General features: G+C 42.7%; 1 protein-coding gene across 2 annotated transcripts in view; it reads right to left on the bottom strand.

The window, feature by feature from the left end:
* ASRGL1 (asparaginase and isoaspartyl peptidase 1) overlaps window positions 1-21,377 on the bottom strand; it is a 55,991-nt gene that overhangs the window by 28,633 nt on the left and 5,981 nt on the right. For both annotated transcript variants that reach the window (XM_058438805.1, XM_032153085.2), the window contains 2 exons: window positions 6,449-6,591; window positions 5,772-5,929 (listed from right to left, as the gene is read on the bottom strand). In XM_058438805.1, coding sequence (XP_058294788.1) covers window positions 5,772-5,929; window positions 6,449-6,591 — 301 coding nt within the window. The remainder of the gene's footprint in view (window positions 1-5,771; window positions 5,930-6,448; window positions 6,592-21,377) is intronic.

Raw genomic sequence — 21,377 nt, 5'->3', positions numbered from 1 at the left:
TTGTTTCTATAAACTTAAAAAAAATTTAAATTGGCCAGGCGCGGTGGCTCACGCCTGTAATCCCAGCACTTTGGGAGGCTGAGGCGGGCGGATTACGAGGTCAGGAGATCGAGACCATCCTGGCTAACACGGTGAAACCCCGTCTCTACTAAAAATACAAAAAATCAGCCGGGCGTGGCAGTGGGTGCCTGTAGTCCCAGCTACTCGGGAGGATGAGGCAGGAGAATGGCGTGAACCCTGGAGGCGGAGCTTGCAGTGAGCCGAGATTGTGCCACTGCACTCCAGCCTAGGTGACAGACAGAGACTCTGTCTCAAAAAAAAAAAAAAAAAAAATTAAATACTTTAAAGGTGAATTAGCCATATCCATATATGTATATAGATATTTATGTGTGTGTGTATGTCAGATAAGGAAGGAGATACTCCCAGAAAAAAAAATTTATATATATATATATAAATATATATATTTTGGTTATGGTTTTGTTAAATTTATTAATAAAAATCAGATTTATACTAAATAGTACAAGTTCAAAATTAATTTCACTTTTTGTTAAAGTCCATGATTTGCTCTTTGAAGACTTTTTGTGGTTTTGCTGAATTCTTCTTATCTAAATTCAATTTAATTACTTCAACAGCATTTTGTTGGTATTCTCATCATGCACCTGAGACTTGTTACAGGGTGAAATATGTTTAGTCAAGATATTCCATCTTTGGGCATATCTAGAAAACACTGCATTTATTCCCTCTATTGTTCCAAAGCATCACCATTAGTGGCACAGTGGAGGTCATGCATCCTAGAAACAAATTTCAAACGATGGGCTGTATATGTCACATAGTATGCTTCTGGATGCATAGCCAAGCTTCTTGCTTGTACATCTCTCATTTACCAACCATGTTTGCTCCATTATCACAGGCTTGCCTTCAACAATCCTTGAAATTGTCTAAAACAGAAAGTTTTCTTTCAATTCTTCACTTCATTCAAAAATCACACTTTAAGGAGGAGATATAAAGCCAACGAAACATGGAATGATTTAGACTTGTTTTTCTTCAAGCAGTACACTCATGGTACTATGAGTACCACGGTACACTCTAGTTGAACTGAGTAACTCTTTTATTAAAAAATTTTGGGCTGGGCACGGTGGCTCACACCTGTAATCCCAGCACTTCAGGGGGCTGAGGTGGGCAGATCACGAGGTCAGGAGTTCGAGACCAGCCTGGCCAACATGGTGAAACCCCGTCTCTACTAAAAATACAAAAATTAGCCGGGCATGGTGGCATGCACCTGTAGTCCCAGCTACTCGGGAGGCTGAAGCAGAAGAATCTCTTGAACTTGGGAGGCGGAGGGTGCAGTGAGCCGAGATTGCACCACTGCACTCCAGCCTGGTGACAGAACAAGATTCTGTCTCAAGAAAAAAAAAAAAAAAAAAAAAAATTTGGCCAGGTTTGGTGGCTCACCAAAGTACTTTGGAAGGCCAAGCAGGAGGGAAAATCCCTTGAGCTCAGGAGCTTAAGACAAACCTGGGCAACATGGCAAGACCCCGTCTCTACTAAAAATAAAATTAGCCAGGCATGCCCGTAGTCCCACCTACTTGGGAGGCTGAGATGGGAGGATCACTTGAGCCTGGGAGATTGAGGCTGCAGTGAGCTATGGCACTCGAGCCTGGGTGACAAAGACCTTGTCTCGAAAAAACAAACAAAAAAACCCCCCCCACAAAACCAAAAAATTTGACAAAAAAATTTTTATATAAGATTTCATGTCTCACTTTATTCTCCATTAAACTCATAATCTGTTGGAATTCTTCATCCTAGGTAATGATCATTACTTTCATTATTTTTGTCTTAATTACATGTTTGGCATTTTACCAAATTTTGAAATATCTTTTACTAAATCTAGAAAATTTCCATTGTTTTTTGCACACACTGTATTGATGGTGTCATGAAAAGAATGATTAGGCTTGGCTAAATATTGGACACATTGTATTATTCTTTCAAGAACATTACATCAGTATTTTATATTGTTTTCTGTTTCTGGTAAAATCAATTGTTTATTTGGCCTCTTTCCCTCAATTCCTGTAACCGGATGTGTGTTTTTTTGTGTGTGATTCTTCATGATTAGCAATTAAATCTTCCTTTAGTAAAGAAGGAAGTTGCAAGGATTTCATCTGACTTGTCCAAACTGTGGATTTGGTGAGAATAATTTTCTTACTAATTTTCATTGTTTTGATTAATAAGCAGATCTTAATTGAACAAAACCTTTGTAATGTCTTGTCTGTGAATTTTATGTGGGTCACCCTGGAAGAAGACTGCTTACTTTTACTGCTTGGAAATGCAAGCAGCCTGCTTCTTTGAAGATTTTTACTTTCTTTTTCATTTTTCTTTTGTGAGCTCCACTTTGGCATTCTTATTCTACCAAAATCTTGACTTATACTCATTTTCAATAATCTAAGGGATTACAAGTGAAATATAATTATATCCAAAGTATAAAAAATGAGAATGTATTTTCATCAAAAAATAAAGAGCTAATCTAAAAAAATTAAAAAAAAAAAAAAAAAGTTGGTCGGGCATGGTAGCTCATACCTGTAATCCTAGCACTTTGGGAGGCCAAGGTGGGCGGATCGTCTGAGGTCAGGAGTTCGAGACCAGCCTGGCCAACACGGTGAAACCCTCTCTCTATTAAAAAATACAAAAATTACCCAGGCGTGGTGGCACACACCTGTAATACCAGCTACTCAGGAGGCTGAGGAGAATTGCTAGAACCTGGGAGGCAGAGGTTGCAGTGAGCCAAGATCGTGCCACTGCACTCCAGCTTGGGCAACAGAATGTGACTCTGTCTCAAAAACAAACAAAACCAAAAAAAAAAACAAAAAACAAAAAACAGAAGTAATTTGCAGATATAATTTCCAATAAGTTACAAAAGTAATTGTAAAATATACAAAATTTTTATTAATGTTAAAGTTAAAACATGAATTATAATTAGTAAATACAATACATAAAAGCTAAAATTACATGAAAGCTAAAAATTTTACCACTGTATTTTTGAAATTAACTACATCTTTTAAATATTTTCATCAAAATAAAACCATTCATAATTCTAACAGTCAATGTCCATGTAGTTGCTAATACGGAGAGTTAGCAACTACAGGAGCTTTTTGTTTTTCTCTGTTACCAGTTTTTCTCACACAGGTTCTGTCTAGACCTGTGCTGTGCACTTACAGAAGCTGCAGCTACATGTGGCTACTGAGTGGCTGCTAGCTAAATGTGGCTGTCCTCAGTGAGATGTACTGTGAGTGTAAAACACATCAGATTTTGAAGATTTAGTATAAAAAAAGAGTAAGACATCTTATAATTTCTTATATGCATTACATGTTGAAATATTTTGGATATATTTGGTTAAATAAAATATATTATTAATTTCACTTTTTTTTTTTTTTTTTTGAGACAAAGTTTCGCTCTTGTTGCCCAGGCTGGAGTGCAATGGTGCGATCTTGGCTCATTGCAACCTCTGCCTCTTGGGTTCAAGCGATTCTCTTGCCTCAGTCTTCTGAGTAGCTGGGATTACAGGTGCCCACCACCATGCCTGGCTGATTTTTGTATTTTTAGTAGAGACAGGGTTCACCATGTTAGTCAGGCTGGTCTTGAACTCCTGACCTCAGATGTGATCCACTCTCCTCGGCCTCCCAAAGTGCTGGGATTACAGGCGTGAGCCACTGTGGATGTGGCCACTAGAAAATGTTAAATTACATTTGTGGCTCTCACAGTATTTCTATTCGACAGTGCTGTTCTAGACCTACCCATACACAAACTGAAGAGTAACAGTCCCCATGTGCAACTTCTACAGACACTACACTAACTCATGAAAATCTTCAGAGTCCAGAGTGCTAACCATTACACCACAGAACCCTCCCTGTGACAATCTTCAGAACTACATATTCCAACACATAGAGAGGCAAGAAAATGGATACCTGGCACCACAGGGAAATAATACTTTGTGATGCAAGAATGTATTTCATTAGTTAATTGTCTTTTTCTCTTACCTAAGTCCTTCTGCTGTTCGAATCTTCCCCACACTCCAAAGCAATGTCCATTTCTAATATCAACAGTGGCACTACCCACAAACTTTGAACTCAGGTGCCTTTTGCTTCCAAGACATAGAGCAAGGGATGTGGAGATTTCCTTGGTGGCTGAATGGTGTTAGTCACAAGAGCAATGATTGGGGTTACGGGTCAAGCTGTGCCAATGTTGAGTGACAAAGGGGTCCTATGTGTTCTGGAATAAGTCAATTGTTTTGTGTATTTATGATATGAGGGTCCTTTAAAGTGCAGGGCCCACGGCAGGAGACCCTCTTGCTTACATGTAAAGCAGCAGTGGCTGGTGGAAAGGTGTTACTGAATTTCTGGAAAGCAATGTGGTGACATCTTTCAAAATGAACGTAAATCATGCATAAGGCAACCCCACTCCTATGACTCTAGCCCACAGACACAAAAGCACACTCAGTCAGGCTGTCAACAACTGCCAACATAAGGTCAATCTTTTTTTTTTTTTTTTTTTTTCTGAGACGGAGTCTTGCCTTGTTGCCCAGGCTAGAGTGCAATGGCAGGATCTTGGCTTACTGCAACCTCCGCCTCCCAGGTTCAAGTGATTCTCCTGCCTCAGCCTCCCCAGTAGCTGGGATTACAGGCACGTGCCACCATGCCTGGCTAATTTTTTGTATCTTTAGTAGAGACGGGGTTTCACCACGTTGCCTAGGCTGGTCTTGAACTCCTGAGCTCAGGCAATCCGCCCGCCTCGGCCTCCCAAAGTGCTGGGATTACAGGTGTGAGCCACCACACCCGGCCAAGGCCAATCTTTTAAAACAGACTCTGAACCTGAAGAATACATCAGAATTACCTGGGAACCCTTTTTATAATATACCTGTCTGGCCTCTCCACCTCAGATCTATTTAAATTTGATTCTTCTGGTGGGGTGGCCTAAACATGTATATTTTGAAAAAGCTCCCTAGGTGATACAAGGTATACCTCTGGTTAAATATTATTACTCTAAAAAGTATGCAGAGTCGATAGATTTAATTCCATTATAAACTCCCAGGCCATATTCACATTTTACTTTCAAATTTTGCTTTAAATAAGCAGTCTTTTATTTAGGATTTCAGAATCTGTAACAGAAAACTGTAATTCAGAAAATGCCTAATTTGAATTTCTAAGAGTTGTGCTGATTTCTCTAAACTATGAAAGAGTACTTAAGTTTATAAGGTACACTAGATCACAGATAACCTGTTTAGTCTATTTAAGATAAGCTGATCAAGAAGAATCCAGATAACTGATACATTAATATGTGAAATTTTTCTACTAAATCATGTCAGAGGCTGGGCGCAGTGGCTGACGCCTGTAATCCCAGCACTTTGGGAGGCCGAGGCAGGTGGATCACCTGAGGTCAGGAGTTTGAGACCAGCCTGGCCAACATGGTGAAACCCCGCCTCTACTAAAAATACAAAAAAAAACCAAGAAAAAACAAAAAAAACGAGCCGGGTGCAGTGGTGTGTGCCTGTAGTCCCAGCTACTCAGGAGGCTGAGGCAGGAGAACCGCTTGAGCCTGGGAGGCGGAGGTTGTAGTGAGCCAAGATTGCACCACTGTACTCCAGTCTGGGCAACAGAGGGAGACTCCCTCTCAAACAAAACAAAACAAAACAAAACAAAAGAATTGTAGATAACCAAGTATTTGCCAAACTTTCATATTTTAATAACTCCTAAATAATGTGAGCCACAGGTAAGACTTACTTTTGACAATCTGTTTTCTGAGCACCTTTTTCGTGCTTCTCTTTTTCCAGGCGCTTTTTGTTTTTCTCTGTTACCAGTTTTTCTCCAGGAATCTCTGGAACCCCCATAGCTGCTGCAAACTGTGCTGCGCCTTGGTCAGTCAGAAAGCAATGAGGTGTCTGAGCCAGAAAGAAAAGAGAAAATTATTGTTTTTTTGAAAATTTTAAATCTTTTCAACTGTTCTAACTGTGTTGAAATAATTACTTCTCTCTGGGTGCAAAGGATCAAAAATACAAATTCCAGTGGTTTGCTTTTCTGTATGCTGAAAAAAGCCTGACTGAGTTTTTGTATTAAAAAAGAAAAGACCCCAATTGATGGGACATTACTAGAGATGCGATTTACATATACGTTAAATTTAGAGAACTCAATCCATCTTTAACACATGCTATTAAATAGCTGGTCTGGTCAGTTTGTATGTGGTGTGAAGAAAATACAGGAAGATAAAGTAATCATTCACTAGTCAAGTGATTCCTAGTCAAAAGTCGTGTGTGATTTGAGAAACTCAAATACATTGCTTCTGTTTTGTATCTATTTTTAGGAGAACAGTGATCTCAAGTATTTCTGCACAGTTGGAGCCCTTATCACTGCAGCATAACGATAACAATTCATTAGGAAAAGGCTGCTTTAGTCACATATACCTTGTCCATGACAAGCCGAGCAAGTTTAATGGGATTTGCTATACACCGGACTGCGGACACTGCTCCTGCAGACAGGTCTTTTCCATCCATGATACTAGCATCCATTTCAACCTCACCATTTGTATTCAAGACAGACCCACAACCTAAAACCAAAAAGAAGTTGAAAAGCAAGAATTAAGAATTTAGAAATGGCTCCAGATTTTCCTCTAATTTGCTCCCTTTAATCCATCCTCTATTCCATTGCCAGAGGAACATTTTTTTCAAGAGAAATCTTGGCCGGGCGCAGCGGCTCATGCCTGTAATTCCAGCACTTTGGGAGGCTGAGGTGCACAGATCATGAGGTCAGATCGAGACCATCCTGGCTAACATGTGAAACCTCGTCTCTACTAAAAATCCAAAAAATTACCCAGGCATGGTGGCCTGCACCTGTAGTCACAGCTACTCGGGAGGCTGAGGCAGGAAAATTGCTTGAACTTGGGAGGCGGAGGTTGCAGTGAGCCGAGATCGCACCATTGCACTCCAGCCTGGGCGACAGAGCGAGACTTCGTCTCAAAAAAAAAAGAGAGAGAGAGAAGTCTTGACTTGGAGGCTGGGTGTGGTGGCTCACACCTGTAATCCCAGCACTTTGGGAGGCCAAGGTGGGTGGATCACTTGAGGTCAGGAGTTTGAGACCAGCTTGGCCAACATGGTGAAACCCTGTCTCTACTAAAAATATAAAAACTAGCCAGGTGTGGTGGTGCGTGCCTGTAATCCCGGCTACTTGGGAGGCTGAGGCAGGAGAATCACCTGAACCCGGGAGGCGGAGGTTGCCATGAGCCAAGGTTGCCATGACAGAGTTAGACTCAATTTCTTTTTTTTTTTTTTATTAATTTTTTTTTGCATACAAAACAAACATTTTCTAAAAATACATACAAACAAAAAGATGCATATCAAACATATTAGGAAGGTTGCACATGGGAAGTCGGGGAATAGAAATGGGGGATGGGAATTAAAATAAATGAGAGAGGGACTTTATATGGATCAGTGATAATAGCTCAATCCTCTATTTGACAAAGAAGAAGGAGAAGGAAGAGGAAGAAAAAGAAAGTGGGATAAAGGATCAGAAAGGGAGGAAAATAGAAAAACTTAGAGTATGACTCCAGAGTTAGACTCAATTTCAAAAAAAAAAAAAAAAAAAAAAAGAAATCTGACTTGGCACTCCATGACCTACAAAATAAAAAGTACAGAGCCCTTCTTAACCTGGCCTTTGACCTGCTTTTCCAGCTTCATTTTCTTTTTTTTTTTTTTTTTTTAGTCGGGAGGGGGGTTTGTTGTCCCGGCCCGAGTGCAGTGGCACGATCTCGGCTCACTGCAAGCTCCACCTCCCAGGTTCACGCCATTCTCCTGCCTCAGCCTCCCGCGTAGCTGGGACTACAGGCGCCCGCCATCACGCCCGGCTAATTTTTTGTATTTTTAGTAGAGACGGGGTTTCAACATGTTAGCCAGGATGGTCTCGATCTCCTGACCTTGTGATCCGCCCGCCTCGGCCTCCCAAAGTGCTGGGATTACAGGCTTGAGCCACCGCGCCCGGCCTCCAGCTTCATTTTCTCTCCTTGGCTATATTTTACTGAAATAAGGTTTCCCTGAAGACAGTAGTCCTCTTATCCACAGCCTTGCTTCTGAGGTTTCAGTTATCCTCAGTCAACCATGGCCCACCATGGCTCCAAATTATTAAATGGAAAATTCCAGAAATAAACACTTCTCGCACCATCCCACTCTGTCCTTCAGAGGGACGTGATTCCTCCCTTTGTCCAGCATATCCACACTGTATAGGTTACCTGCCTGTTAGTCACTTAGCAGCCATCTCGAATACCAAGCAGATCAACTATAGTGGCACCCCTCAGTGCTTGTGTTCAAGAAACCCTTATTTTACTTAATAATGGTCTCAAAGCACAAGAGTAGTCATGCTGGCATACTGTTATAATTGTTCTATTTTATTATCAGTTGTTATTAATCTCTTACTGTGGCTAATATATCAAACTTTATCATATGTATGTATGTATGTATGAAAAAACCAGTCGATATAAGGTTGAGTACCACTGGTGGTTTCAGGCACCCACTGGGGGTTTGAAACACATCCCCCATAGATAAGGGAGGGCTACTATATACCAGGAGCCCTCGTGTCTCTGTGCCTTTGCACGTGCTGTTGTTTATACCACTAGCACCCTTTCTCTATATTTCTCTGCCCAGATAATGCCTACAAATCTAGCTATGCTTCTCAGTCTCTTTGTGCTTGTTTCTTCATGTGTAAAATGAGTAAGAACATCAACTCATTTAATCCTTACAACCATCAGTGAGGTAGGTATTGCATATTAAACACTTAGAATAACGTCTAGCATGTGTAGGCAAACAGTAAGTGTTTGCTGCCGTGATTGCATGCCAATTTAACAGGTGGGGAAACCAAAAAAGCAACTTTCCCAGTATCAAATGTCTTCTGGATAAAGAGCAAGGAATCAAATCCAGGTGTGTGGCTTAGACATCTACTTTCTTCTGCCAAAGAAGCTCACATCTTTTCCATCTGGCAATAATAAGGCAGCATCCCCTTACACTGACCAGCACAGGTTAGAGAAGACCTGATAAAAGATTTAAATAAATAAGATCCAAAGTCTTAAAACATAATATGCAAAATGTCTAGAATACAAGAGAAAGGTCACTCATCATATGAAGAACCAAGAACATCTCAACCTAAGGAAAAAGAATTAACAGATGACAATACCAAGATGACACAGATGTTGGAATTACCTGACAGGAATTTTAAAGCAGCCATTGGCCAGGCATGGTGGCTCATACCTGTGCTTTGTAATCCCAGCACTTTGGGAGGCTGAGGCAAGAGGATCTCTTGAGGCCTAGTTCAAGACCAACCTGGCCAACATAGCAAGACCCCATCTCTTAAAAAAAAAATTAGCTGGGCGTAGTAGCACACACCCAAAGGCCTAGCCACTTGGGAGGCTGAGGCAAGAGGATCACTCGAGCCAGGGGTTTGAGGTTGCAGTAAGCTGTGATTACACCACCGTACTCCAGCCTGGGTGACAGACTGAGACCCTGTCCCTTAAAAAAAAAAAAAAAAAAGCAGCATCATAAAAATGCTTCAATGAACTTGAAATAACTGAAAAAATTATAAAATTTCAGCAAAGAAATATAAGATGTAAAGAAAAACCAAATGGAAGTTAGAGCTGAAAAAATGTAATAATCAAAATAAGAAATCTCAACGGATGGGCTTAACAGCAGAACAGACAAGACAGAAGAATTACTGGACTGAGAAATCACTCAGTCTGAACAACAGAACAGGGCCTGGAAAAAACCAAAATGAACAGAGCCCAGCTGACCAGTGGGACCATAACAAAAGAGCTAACATTCAAGTCATTAGACTCCTAGATGGGAGGAGAAAATGGGTGGGAATGAGAAGTATTCAAAAAAAAAAAAAAAAAAATGGCTGAAAATTTGTTGTATTTGGCAAAAAGCATAAATCTACCAATTTAAGAAGGTGAGCAAGCCCTAAATAGGACTAAACACAAAGGCATTCACACTAAGACACATCATAACCAAACCACCGCAAACTAAAGACAAAAAAACATTTAAAGTAGCAAGAGAGAAATGACACCTTACCTATAGGGGAGAAACCAATTTTAATGACAAAGAATTTGTCACCAGAAACCACGGAGGTCAGAAGGAAGAACAGCATTTTTCAAGTGCTGAAGAAAAGAACTATCAATTCAGAATTTTTTTTTTGTTCTGTTTTTTTTTTTTTTTTTTTTTTTGAGACGGAGTCTCGCTCTGTCACCCAGGCTGGAGTGCAGTGGCGCGACCTTGGCTCACTGCAAGCTCCGCCTCCCGGGTTCACGCCATTCTCCTGCCTCAGCCTCCCCAGTAGCTGGGACTACAGGCGCCTGCCACCGCGCCCGGCTAATTTTTTGTATTTTTAGTAGAGACGGGGTTTCACCATGTTAGCCAGGACGGTCTCGATCTCCTGACCTCGTGATCCACCCGTCTCGGCCTCCCAAAGTGCTGGGATTACAGGCGTGAGCCACCGCGCCCAGCCTCAATTCAGAATTCTATATTCAGCAAATATCCTTCAGGAATGAAGGAGAAACCAAGATACACTCAGACTGTATTAGGAAGGTGCCAAAAAGGGGTAGGTTTCATTCTGAGGCTGCTGCTTTTTCTTTTTTTTAGACACAGTTTCACTCTGTCGCCCAGGCTGGAGTGCAGTGGTGTGATCTCAGCTCACTGCAACATCTGCCTCCTGGGTTGAAGTGATTCTTGTGCCTCAGCTTCCTGAGTAGCTGAGATTACAGGTGCGCCACCACACCCGGCTAATTTTTGGATTTTTAGTAGAGACAGGGTTTCACCATGTTGGTCAGGCTGTTCTCGAACTCCTGACCTCAAGTGATCCACCCACCTCGGCCTCCCAAAGTGTTGGGATTACAGGCGTGAGCCACCGCGCCCAGCCTTGAGGCTTCCTCTCTTGGCTTGTAGGTGGTTACTATCTCCCTGTGTGCTCACTGCTCCATGACCTCTTCTTGTGCCCATGAGAGTGGGCAAGCTCTCTGGTGTCTCCTATAAGGACACTAATCCTATTGGTTCAGGACTCCATCCTTATGATCTCAATTTTAATTACTTCCTTGGAGGCCCCATCTCCAAACACAGCCAGGTTAGGGCTTCAACACTTAAATTTTGAGGGGGACATAAACATTCAGTCCATAACACAGATAAGGGCAAATGGAAAGAATTTGTTGTCAGCAGGTCTAACCTAAAAGAATGGCTAAAAGAAGTTCTTGGCTGGGTGAGGTGGCTCATGCCTGTAATCTCAGCACTTTGGAGGCCAAAGTAAGAGAACTGCTTGAGCCCAGGAGTTTGAGACCACCATGGGCAACACAGGGAGACCCTGTCTCTACAAAACAATAAAAAATTAGCTGGGTTTGGTGGTGCTCACCTGCAGTTTCAGCTTTACTTGGGAGACTGAGGTGGGAGGATCACTTGAGCCTAGGAGGTCAAGGCTGCAGTGAGCTCTGATTGTGCCACTGCACTCCAGTCTGGGTGTCAGAGTAAAATTAATACCTTGTCCCCGCCCCCCCACCAAAAAAAAAGGATTTTTTTTTTTTTTTTGGAGATGAGTTTCGCCCTTGTCGCCTAGGCTGGAGTGCAGTGACAGGATCTCAACTCACAGCAACCTCCCCCTCCAAGGTTCAAGTGATTCTCCTGCCTCAGCTTCCTCAGCAGCTGGGATTACAGGCGCCCGCCACCACGCCCAGGTAATTTTTGTATTTTTAGTAGGGACGGCGTTTCACCATGTTGGCTAGGCTGGTCTCGAACTCCTGACTTCAGGTGATCCACCTGTCTCAGCCTCCCAAAGTGCTGGGATTACATGCGTGAGCCACCAAGCTCAGCCAAAAAGGAATCTTGGAACGTTGGGAAGGAAGGACGGAAAAAAATGGGTAAATATAATAGACTTTCCTTCTCCTCTTGAATTTTCCAAATTATGTTTGCCAGTTAAAGCAAAATGGTAACATTGTCTGAAGTGGTTCTCAATGTATATAGCGGAAATATTTAAGACAATTATATGATCAACAGGGGAGGGTAAAGGGACTATAAAAAAGGTAAGGTCTCTAGGGTCTGCTTAAACTGGTAAAATGTTAACATTTTTAGACTGTGATAAGTTACATGTGTTTATCCATGTACAGCATAATATCCTGAGCAAACACCTAAAAAATCTATATAAAGAGATACACTCAAAAATACTATAGCTAAAACAAAATGAAATTCTAAAAAATGCTCAAATAACCCATAGGAAGGCAAGAAAAAGAAAGCAAAGACAACAAACAGAACACTAGACATACAATAGCAGGTTTAAATCTCAACATATCAGTAATTATATAATATGTAAATCTTCTAAATATACTAATTAGAAGACAGATATAGGCAAAGTGGATAATTTTATTTTTATTTTTTGAGACAGAGTCTTGCTCTGTTGCCCAGGCTGGAGTGCAGTGGTGTGATCTTGGCTCACTGCAACCTACACCTCACGGGTTCAAGCAATTCTCCTGCCTCAGCCTCCTGAGTAGCTGGGACTACAGGCATGTGCCATCACGCCTGGCTAATTTTTGTATTTTTAGTAGAGATGGGGTTTCACCATGTTGGCCAGGCTGGTTTTGAACTCCTGGCCTCAAGTGATCCATCTGCCTTGGCCTCCCAAAGTGCTAGCATTACAGGCGTGAGCCACTGTGCCTGGCCTGGATAAAAAATTTGACCAAACTATATGGGGTCTACCATTTGCCCCAGAAATCACATTCCTGGGCATTTATCCCAGAGGTATGGACATTTACGTTCATATAAAAACCTGTTCATGAATGTTCATAGCAGCTTTATTTGTAATAGTCCCAAACTAGAAACAACCAAAATATCCTTTACCGGGTGAATGTTTAAATAAACTGTGGTACAACTATACTAGAGAATACTACTCAGCAATAAAGAAATAGATATGGGCAACAACTTAGATGGATCTCAAGGGCAAAAATGCTGAATGAGAAAAGCCATTTCCAAAAGGTCACATACTGTATGATTCTGTCAGAGACGTTTGAACCAGAGCAACTCCATCTTGAATAGGAGCTGGGTAAAATAAGGCTGAAACCTACTGGGCAGCAGGCATTCCCAGATGGTTAAGGCATTCTAAGTCACAGGATGAGACACAAGGTCAGCACAAGATACAGGTCATAAAGACCTTGCTGATAAAACAGGTTGCAGTAAAGAAGCCGGCCAAACCCCACCAAAACCAACATGGCCACCAGAGAGACCTCTGGTCGTCCTCACTGCTCCACTCCCACCAGCGCCATGACAGTTTACAAATGCCATGACGACAGGAAGTTACCCTATATTGTCTAAAAAGGGGAGGCATGAATAATCCACCCCTTGTTTAGCATATCATCAAGAAATAACCATAAAAATGGGCAACCAGCAGCCCTCGGGGCTGCTCTATGGACTAGCCATGCTTTATTCCTTTATTTTCCTAATAAACTTGCTTTCATTTTACTCTATGGACTCGTCCTGAATTCCTTCTTGCGTGAGATCCAAGAACCTTCTCTTGGGGTCTGGATCGGGACCCCTGTCCGGTAACAACTCCATTTACAGAACATTCTCAAAATTATAGTGATAAGAAACAGATAGTGATTGCTAGTTGTTAGGGAGGATGTCATACTGTGATTTATATGGAGAAACACATAGAGCTGTCCCTCACTATCCGTGGGGAATTGGATGTAGGACCCCTGGAAATATTGAAACTGCCTTTGCAAAAATTATTTCAGTGAGAAAATTATGGCAGTGAAAGAGATCTGAGCTAACATACCACCCTATCTTGTCTTTCCCTTAATTATTCCTGGGCTATTGGGCAGAGCTAACTTTGAGAGACATTTAGGCTATAGTTAAAAGGATAACAGGACTTGCCCCAAACGCAACTGCTTTTGTAAAGTGAATGAAAGTTCATCTAGGCTGGGCGCGGTGGCTCATGCCTGTAATCCCAGCACTCTAGGAGGCTGAGGTGAGAGGATCATGAGGTCAGGAGTTCGAGACCAGCCTGGCCAACATGGCAAAACTCCGTCTCTACTAAAAATACAAAAATTAGTTGGGCATGGTGGTGCATGCCTGTAATGCTAGCTATTCAGGAGGCTGAGGCAGGAGAATTGCTTGAACCTGGGAGGTGGAGGTTGCAGTGAGCCGAGATCATGCCACTGCACTCCAGCGTGGGCGACAGAGTGTGACTCCATCTCAAAAAACAAACAAAAAAAACCCCAAAAAACCAAAAAAGTTCATCAAGCTGGGGGAGGAGAGGAACCTGATTCTAATGAGGTGTAGACACAGACTGCCAACCATTCCTTCAGGTACCATCACTACTGCGGATTGGCCTTTTGCGATATCTTTTCAGATTTTTATGCATATCTGACATGCATGGCTCCACCTGGACCTGCCAACCCTCTCCCCTGTGGCCTCGCCCAGAAACAATTCAGTGCACAGGAGGACAGTTTTAACCCTTTTTTTTTTTCCTTTGAGGAGGAGTCTCGCTCTGTCGCCCAGGCTGGAGTGCAGTGGCGCGATCTTGGCTCACTGCAAACCTCCATCTCCCAGGTTCAAGTGATTCTCCTGCCTCAGCCTCCTCAGTAGCTGGGATTACAGGCGTGAGCTACCACGCCCGGCTAATTTTTGTATTTTTAGTAGAGACAGGGTTTCGCATGTTGGCCAGGCTGGTCTCGATCTCCTGACCTCAGGTGATCCACCTGTCTCAGCCTCCCAAAGTGCTGGGATTACAGGCGTGAGCCACCGTGCCCAGCCATGACCCCCTTTCATTTCATCTCTGCCCCAATCAGCAGCAAGCCTTGCCATTCGCACCCCTTTCCCCAAACTGCTTTTGAAAAACCCCTAACCCAGGAGCTTTGGAAGAGATGATGAGTACTAACTCCATCTCCCACATGGTGTGGCTGGCCATGTGGTCTATTAAATTTTTTCCTTACTACAATGCCACGATCTTTACTTGTGTAGCAGGCACAAAAAAACCCCTTGGGCAGTTACAATATCAAAATCCATGGATGCCCAAGCCCTCTACATGAAATGGCATAGTATTTGCATATACTCTATGCACATTCTCCTGTATACTTTAAATCATCTCTAGATCACTTATGATACCTGATACAATGTCTACTATATCCGTTTATTAGTGTGGATTCAACGTAGTACTTGGTGTGAGGCAAATTCAAGTTTTGCTTTTTGGAACTTAAAATTTTGCAAAGGCAATTTTTTTATTTTTTAGATGGAGCCTCATTCTGTCGTCCAGGCTGGAGTGCAATGGGGCTATCTTGGCTCACTACAACCTCTGCGTCCTGAGTTCAAGCAATTCTCCTGTCTGAGCCTCCCAAGTAGCTGGGACTATAGGAGCCACCATGCCCAGCTAATTTTTGTATTTTTAGTTTCACCATATTGGTCAGGCTGGTTTTGAACTCCTGACCTCATGTGATCCACCCGCCTTGGCCTCCCAAAGTGCCGAGATTACAGGCATGAGGCAACACACCTGGCTTGCAAAGGCAGTCTTATATGGATTTTTTTTCCCCAAATATTTTCAACTTGAGATTGGGTAAATCCACAGATGTGGAAGCCCTGGACACAAAGTTTGGTCTTCCTGTTTCCTGACACACAGCTCCTAAAATACTTGGAAGCTCCAAAGTGGTAAGTTATCTTTTTGTATGCCAATGAGATGACTGATGGTTAGGGGCTGGATAGCCTCAAAATGGGGAGCTGGTTGCCAGGGAACCAATCGTGTAATTAGAGGGCCTGAACTTTCAGTCTCACCCCTCTACTTCCGGGGAGGGGGAGAGAGACTGAAGGGTGAGTTGATAACCAATGGCCAACGATTTAATCAACTGTGCCTATGCCATGAAATGTCAACTAGAGAAAAAAAAATTGAGCTTTTAAAGAATTAGTTTTATTTGGAAATCTTACTGAGGACTATAGACTGATGACTATAGTCCAGAGGGGTCCTTCAGAGAGGTGCTGTCAAACTGCTTCAAAACTGTGTCTCCGCTTAGAGCTGACATACAGGTTGTGGAGGATTAGTACACGCTCAAAGGTTACATCAGACTTGCTCAGAAGTTACATTAAAGCAGAATCACATCAAAGTTTGGGTGCAAAAGTGCATCTGGCTATAGATGACAGAGGTATGTATAATAGCTAACTTTGTCAGATGTTATTTTTCTTTTCTTTTTTTTTTTGAGACGGAGTCTCACTGTCGCCCAGGCTGGAGTGCAGTGGCGCCATCTCAGCTCACTGCAACCTCTGTCTCTCAGGTTCAAGTGATTCTCGTGCCTCAGGCTCCCAAGTAGCTGGGATTACAGGCACCACCACCATGCGAGGCTAATTTTTGTAGTTTTAGTAGAGATGGGGTTTCACCATGTTGCTCAGGCAGGTCTCGAACTCCTGACCTCAGGTGATCTGCCTGCCTCAGCCTCCCAAAGTGCTGGGATTACAGGTGTGAGTCACCACGCCCAACCCAGATGTTATCTTAAGTATAGGAAAAGGCAAGGACTAGGATCATTTATCATTTAAGACATACAGTGACTCAGGCAAGAGACATGGGGGCCGTGTGCTCTATCCAGTTTTTTCTTCAAATCATTCTTCCAGAGAGCGGCACATCTGCACATCGTCACAGCGTCAGGGACTTTATGAAATCATGTTGGCATGCAGAAATGAGCAAACATGGCTTCTCAGATTTGTTACTCAGTCTTACAGAAGCCTCCATAAACACCCGCAAGGGCTGATGATGGGAGAGCTTTTGGATTGCTGGATATGTGAAGGTGCCAGGAGGGTGGTGTGCTGAAGAGGGCAGGGAAGGTCAACACCCCTTCCCCCATACCTTGCCCTATGCATCTCTTCATCTCTGTCTGTATCCTCCATTACATCCATTATTCATATAATAAACTGGTAAATACATTTCTCTGAGTTCTGTGAGCTGCTCTAGCAAATTAACTGAACTCGAGGAGGTAGTCATGGGAACCCCGATTTATAGCTGGTTGGTCGGAAGTAGAAGTGACAAGCTACTACTCAAGATTGGCACCTGAAGTGGGACACAGTCTTACGGGACTGAGCCCTGAACCTGTGGGATTGGACTCTGACCCCAGATAGACAGTGTCAGAACTGAACTGACCTTGCCCTATGCAACTATTCATCTGTATCCTTTATCACAGTGGTCCCTAACCCCCAGGTACTGGTACTGGTCTGTGGCCTGTTAGGAACTGGGCCCCACAGCAGGTGGTGAGTGGCAGGCAAGTGAGCATTACTGCCTGAGCTCCACCTCCTGTCAGATCAGCAGCAGCATTAGATTCTCATAGGAGTGTGAACCCTGTTGTGAACTGTGCCCGCGAGAGTCTCTGTGGAAACATTTGTCTTCCATGAAACTGGTCCCTGGTGCCAAAGAGGTTGGGGACCACTGCTTTATCATATTCTTCATAATAAATTGGTAAACATAAATGTTTTCCTGAGTTCTATGAGCCATCATAGCAAATTATCAAGCCTGAGGAGGGGGTCATGGTAACCCTTGATTTGTAGCCACGTTGGACAGAAGTGTGCATAACCAGGGGACTTGCAATATGCCTTTTCAACAACTGGTGCTGGGCCAGGGGTGGTGGCTCACGTCTGTTATCCCAGTACTTTGGGAGGCTGAGGCGGGTGGATCACTTGAGGTCAGGAGTTCAAGGCCAGTCTGGCCAACATGGTGAAACCTTGTCTCCCCTAAAAATACAAAAATTAGCCAGGCATGGTGGTGGCGCCTGTAATCCTAGCTACTCGGGAGGCTGAGGCAGGAGAATTGCTTGAACTCAGGAGGTAGAGGTTGCAGTGAGCCAAGATCACGCCACTGCACTCCAGGAAAAAAAACAAAAAACAAAAAACAACCCCGAGTTCCTTAAAAAACTAAAAATAGAGCTACCATATGATACAACAATCCCACTGCTGGCTATACACCCAAGAGAAAGGAAATCGGTACATGGAGGAGTTATTTGCACTCTTTGCTTGCTGCAGCATTGTCCACAATAGCCAAGATTCAGAAGCTACCTAGATGTTCATCAACAGATGAATGAAGAAATGATACATACACAGAATGGAGTACTACTCAGCCATAAAAAAGAATGAGATTCTGTCATTTGCAACAACATGGATGGAACTGGAGGTCATTATGGTAAGTGAGATAAGGCACAAAAAGAAAACCTTCACATGTTCTAACTTATTTGTGGGAGCTAAAAATCAAAGCAATTGAACTCATGAAGATAGAGAATAAAAAGATGGTTAGCATAGGCTGGGAAGATAGTGGGGGTGGGGCAGAAGGGGGGATAAGTAATGGGTATAAAAAATAGAATGAATAAGAGTATTTGATAGCACAACAGTGACTACAGTTGATAATTTAGCTATACATTTTAAAATAACTAAAAGAATATAATTGTTTATAACACAAAGGATAAATGCTTGAAGGGATGAATATCCCATTTGCCCTGATTATTATGCATTGCATGTCTGTATCACAGTATCTCACATACTCCCCATAAGTAAATACACCTACTATGTAGCCACAAAAAAACCCAACAAAAACCAAAAATGGAATCTTGATATATATCTTGCATCGTATACAAAAATTTATTCAAAGTGAATCACAGACCTAAAACTTCTAGAAGACAACGTAAGAAAAATGTTTGCAATGCTGGGTTAGGCAAATATTAAGATACAACACAAAAAGCATGACTGATTTAAAAAAAACTGATAGGCCGGGTGCGGTGGCTCACGCTTGTAATACCAGCACTTTGGGAGGCCGAGGCGGGCGGATCACGAGGTCAGGAGATCGAGACCACGGTGAAACCCTGTCTCTACTAAAAATACAAAAAAAAAAATTAGCCGGGCGTGGTGGTGGGCACCTGTAGTCCCAGCTACTCGGAGAGGCTGAGGCAGGAGAATGGCGTGAACCCGGGAGGCGGAGCTTGCAGTGAGCCGAGATTGTGCCACTGCACTCCAGCCTGGGCGACAGAGCAAGACTCTGTCTCAAAAAAAAAATAATAAAAAAAAATAAAATAAAAATAAAATAAAAAATAAAAAAAAATAAAAAAAACTGATAAACTGGACTTCTGCAAAATTGAGAACTTCTGCTTTTTGCAATAAAGTATTGACAAAGAAAAGACAAACACAGACTGGAAGAAAATATCTGCAGACCACATTGATGCATCTGGTAAAAGCTATATCTAGAATATATAAACAACTCCTAAAACTCAATAGTAAGAAACAACACCAACAAAAAAATCAGCAAGACTTTGATATTTCACTGAAGAAATACGAATGACAGGCCAGGCGCAGTGGCTCACACCTGTAATCCCAGCCCTTTAGGAGGCCAAGATGTGCGGATCACGAGGTCAGGAGTTCAAGATCAGCTTGGCCAACATGATGAAACCCCATCTCTACTAAAAATACAAAAATTAGCTGGATGTGGGGTCACATGCCCTGTAATCCTAGTTACTCAGGAGGTGGAGGCTGCAGTGAGCTGAGATCGCACCACTGTTCTACAGCCTGGGCAACAAGAGTGAGACTCCATCTCAAAAAGAAAAAAAAAAAAAGAAATGAATGACAAAAAAGCACATGAAAAGATGTTAAATATCACTTCCCATTTAGGGAAATGCAAATCAACACCATAATAAGATTCCGCTATATGCCTACTGGAATGGCCAAAGTAAAAAATGCTGACACTAGTTAGTGCTGGTGAAGATGTGGATTAAGTGGAACTTACTTTTTTTTTTCTTTTTTTGGAGCTCTGTTGCCCAGACTGGAGTGCAGTGGTGTGATCTTGGCTCACGACAACCTCCGCCTCCCAGGTTCAAGTGATTCTCCTGCCTCAGCCTCCTGAGTGGCTGGGACTACAGGCGCGCGCCACCATGCCTGACTAATTTTTGTATTTTTAGTAGAGACAGGGTTTCACTATGTTGGCCAGGCTGGTCTCAAACCCCTGACCTTGTGATCCACCCATGTCAGCCTCCCAAAGTGCTAGGATTACAGGCATGAGCTGAGCCCAGCCTGTAAGTGGAACTTTCATACATTGCTAGTGGGAATGTAAAAGTTTGGCAGTTCCTTTTTTCTTTTTGAGACAGGGTCTCACTCTGTCACCCAGGCTGGAGTGCAGTGGCATGATCTCAGCTCACTGCAACCTCTACCTCCCAGGTTCAAGTGATTCTCCTGCCTCAGCTTCCCGAGCAGCTGGGACCACAGGCGCCCACCACTGCACTTGGCTAATTTTTGTATTTTTAGCAGAGACAGGGTTTCACCATGTTGGCCAGGCTGGTCTTGAACTTCTGACCTCAGGTGATCTGCCTGCCTCGGCCTCCCAAAGTGCTGGGATTACAGGAGTGAGCCACCGCGCCTGGCCAGTAGTTTCTGCTGAAGTTAAATTCTTGCCATAAGCCAGCAGTCCTGCTCCCAGGTACTCACCTAAGGGAGATAAAAACTTATGTTCACATAAACACCTGTATGCAAATATTTACAGTGATTTTATTTATAATGGCCCCAAATGGAACGTGTCTTTTAGCTATTACGTGGTTAAACCAACTGTGGTATATTCATACAATGGAATACTACTCAATAAAAAGGGAAAAACTACTGATATCCATGTCTACACGGGTAACACTTTAATGCATGTTAACCAAAGAATCCAGACTAAGGCTACACATTGCGTGATTCCATTTATGACTTTTTTTTTTTTTTTTTTTTTGAGACACAGTCTCCCTTTGCTGCTCAGGCAGGAGTGCAGTGGCATAATCTTGAGTCACTGCAACCTCCCCCTTCTGGGTTCAAGTGATTCTCATGCCTCAGCCTCCTGAGTAGCTGAGATTGCACGTGTGCCACACCATGCCTGGCTGAGTTTTGTATATTTAGTAGAGACAGTGTTTTGCCATATTGGACAGGCTGCTCTTGAACTCCTAGCCTCAAATGATCCACCCGCCTCGGCCTCTGAAAGTGCTGCCATTTATGTGTAAAAAGTGAAGTGGAGGTTCCTCTTCAAAGACTTTCCTCCCTAATTAGGGATAAATAGTAACTTCTCTTAGAAGTAAAATTTATTCAAAGACCCGTGCTAACATTCTTAAATACCTGCTAGCCGTAATAAACAAATCACTGTACTTTACGTTCTTAGCTCCCACAATTTAGCCTAAATATTTGCCCTAGCAGGCTTATACTGGTCCAAGCAAGCATTAGGTCACAGCCTGTTCCTCTTCCTTATTTAAAGGTGTTTTTACCTATCTCAGCATCCCACAAGTTACTTCCTCCTTCCTTTGTTCTCCTCTACCTTTGCCTCTTTTAAAAAATTCTAAGTTGCTAGCCAATCGAAACA

This window comes from Hylobates moloch, unplaced genomic scaffold, assembly GCF_009828535.3.
Source record: "Hylobates moloch isolate HMO894 unplaced genomic scaffold, HMol_V3 SCAFFOLD_5, whole genome shotgun sequence".
Classification (NCBI taxonomy): domain Eukaryota; kingdom Metazoa; phylum Chordata; class Mammalia; order Primates; family Hylobatidae; genus Hylobates; species Hylobates moloch.
Note: the sequence above shows the minus strand (reverse complement) of the source record. Positions and strands in the feature narration are given on the sequence as shown.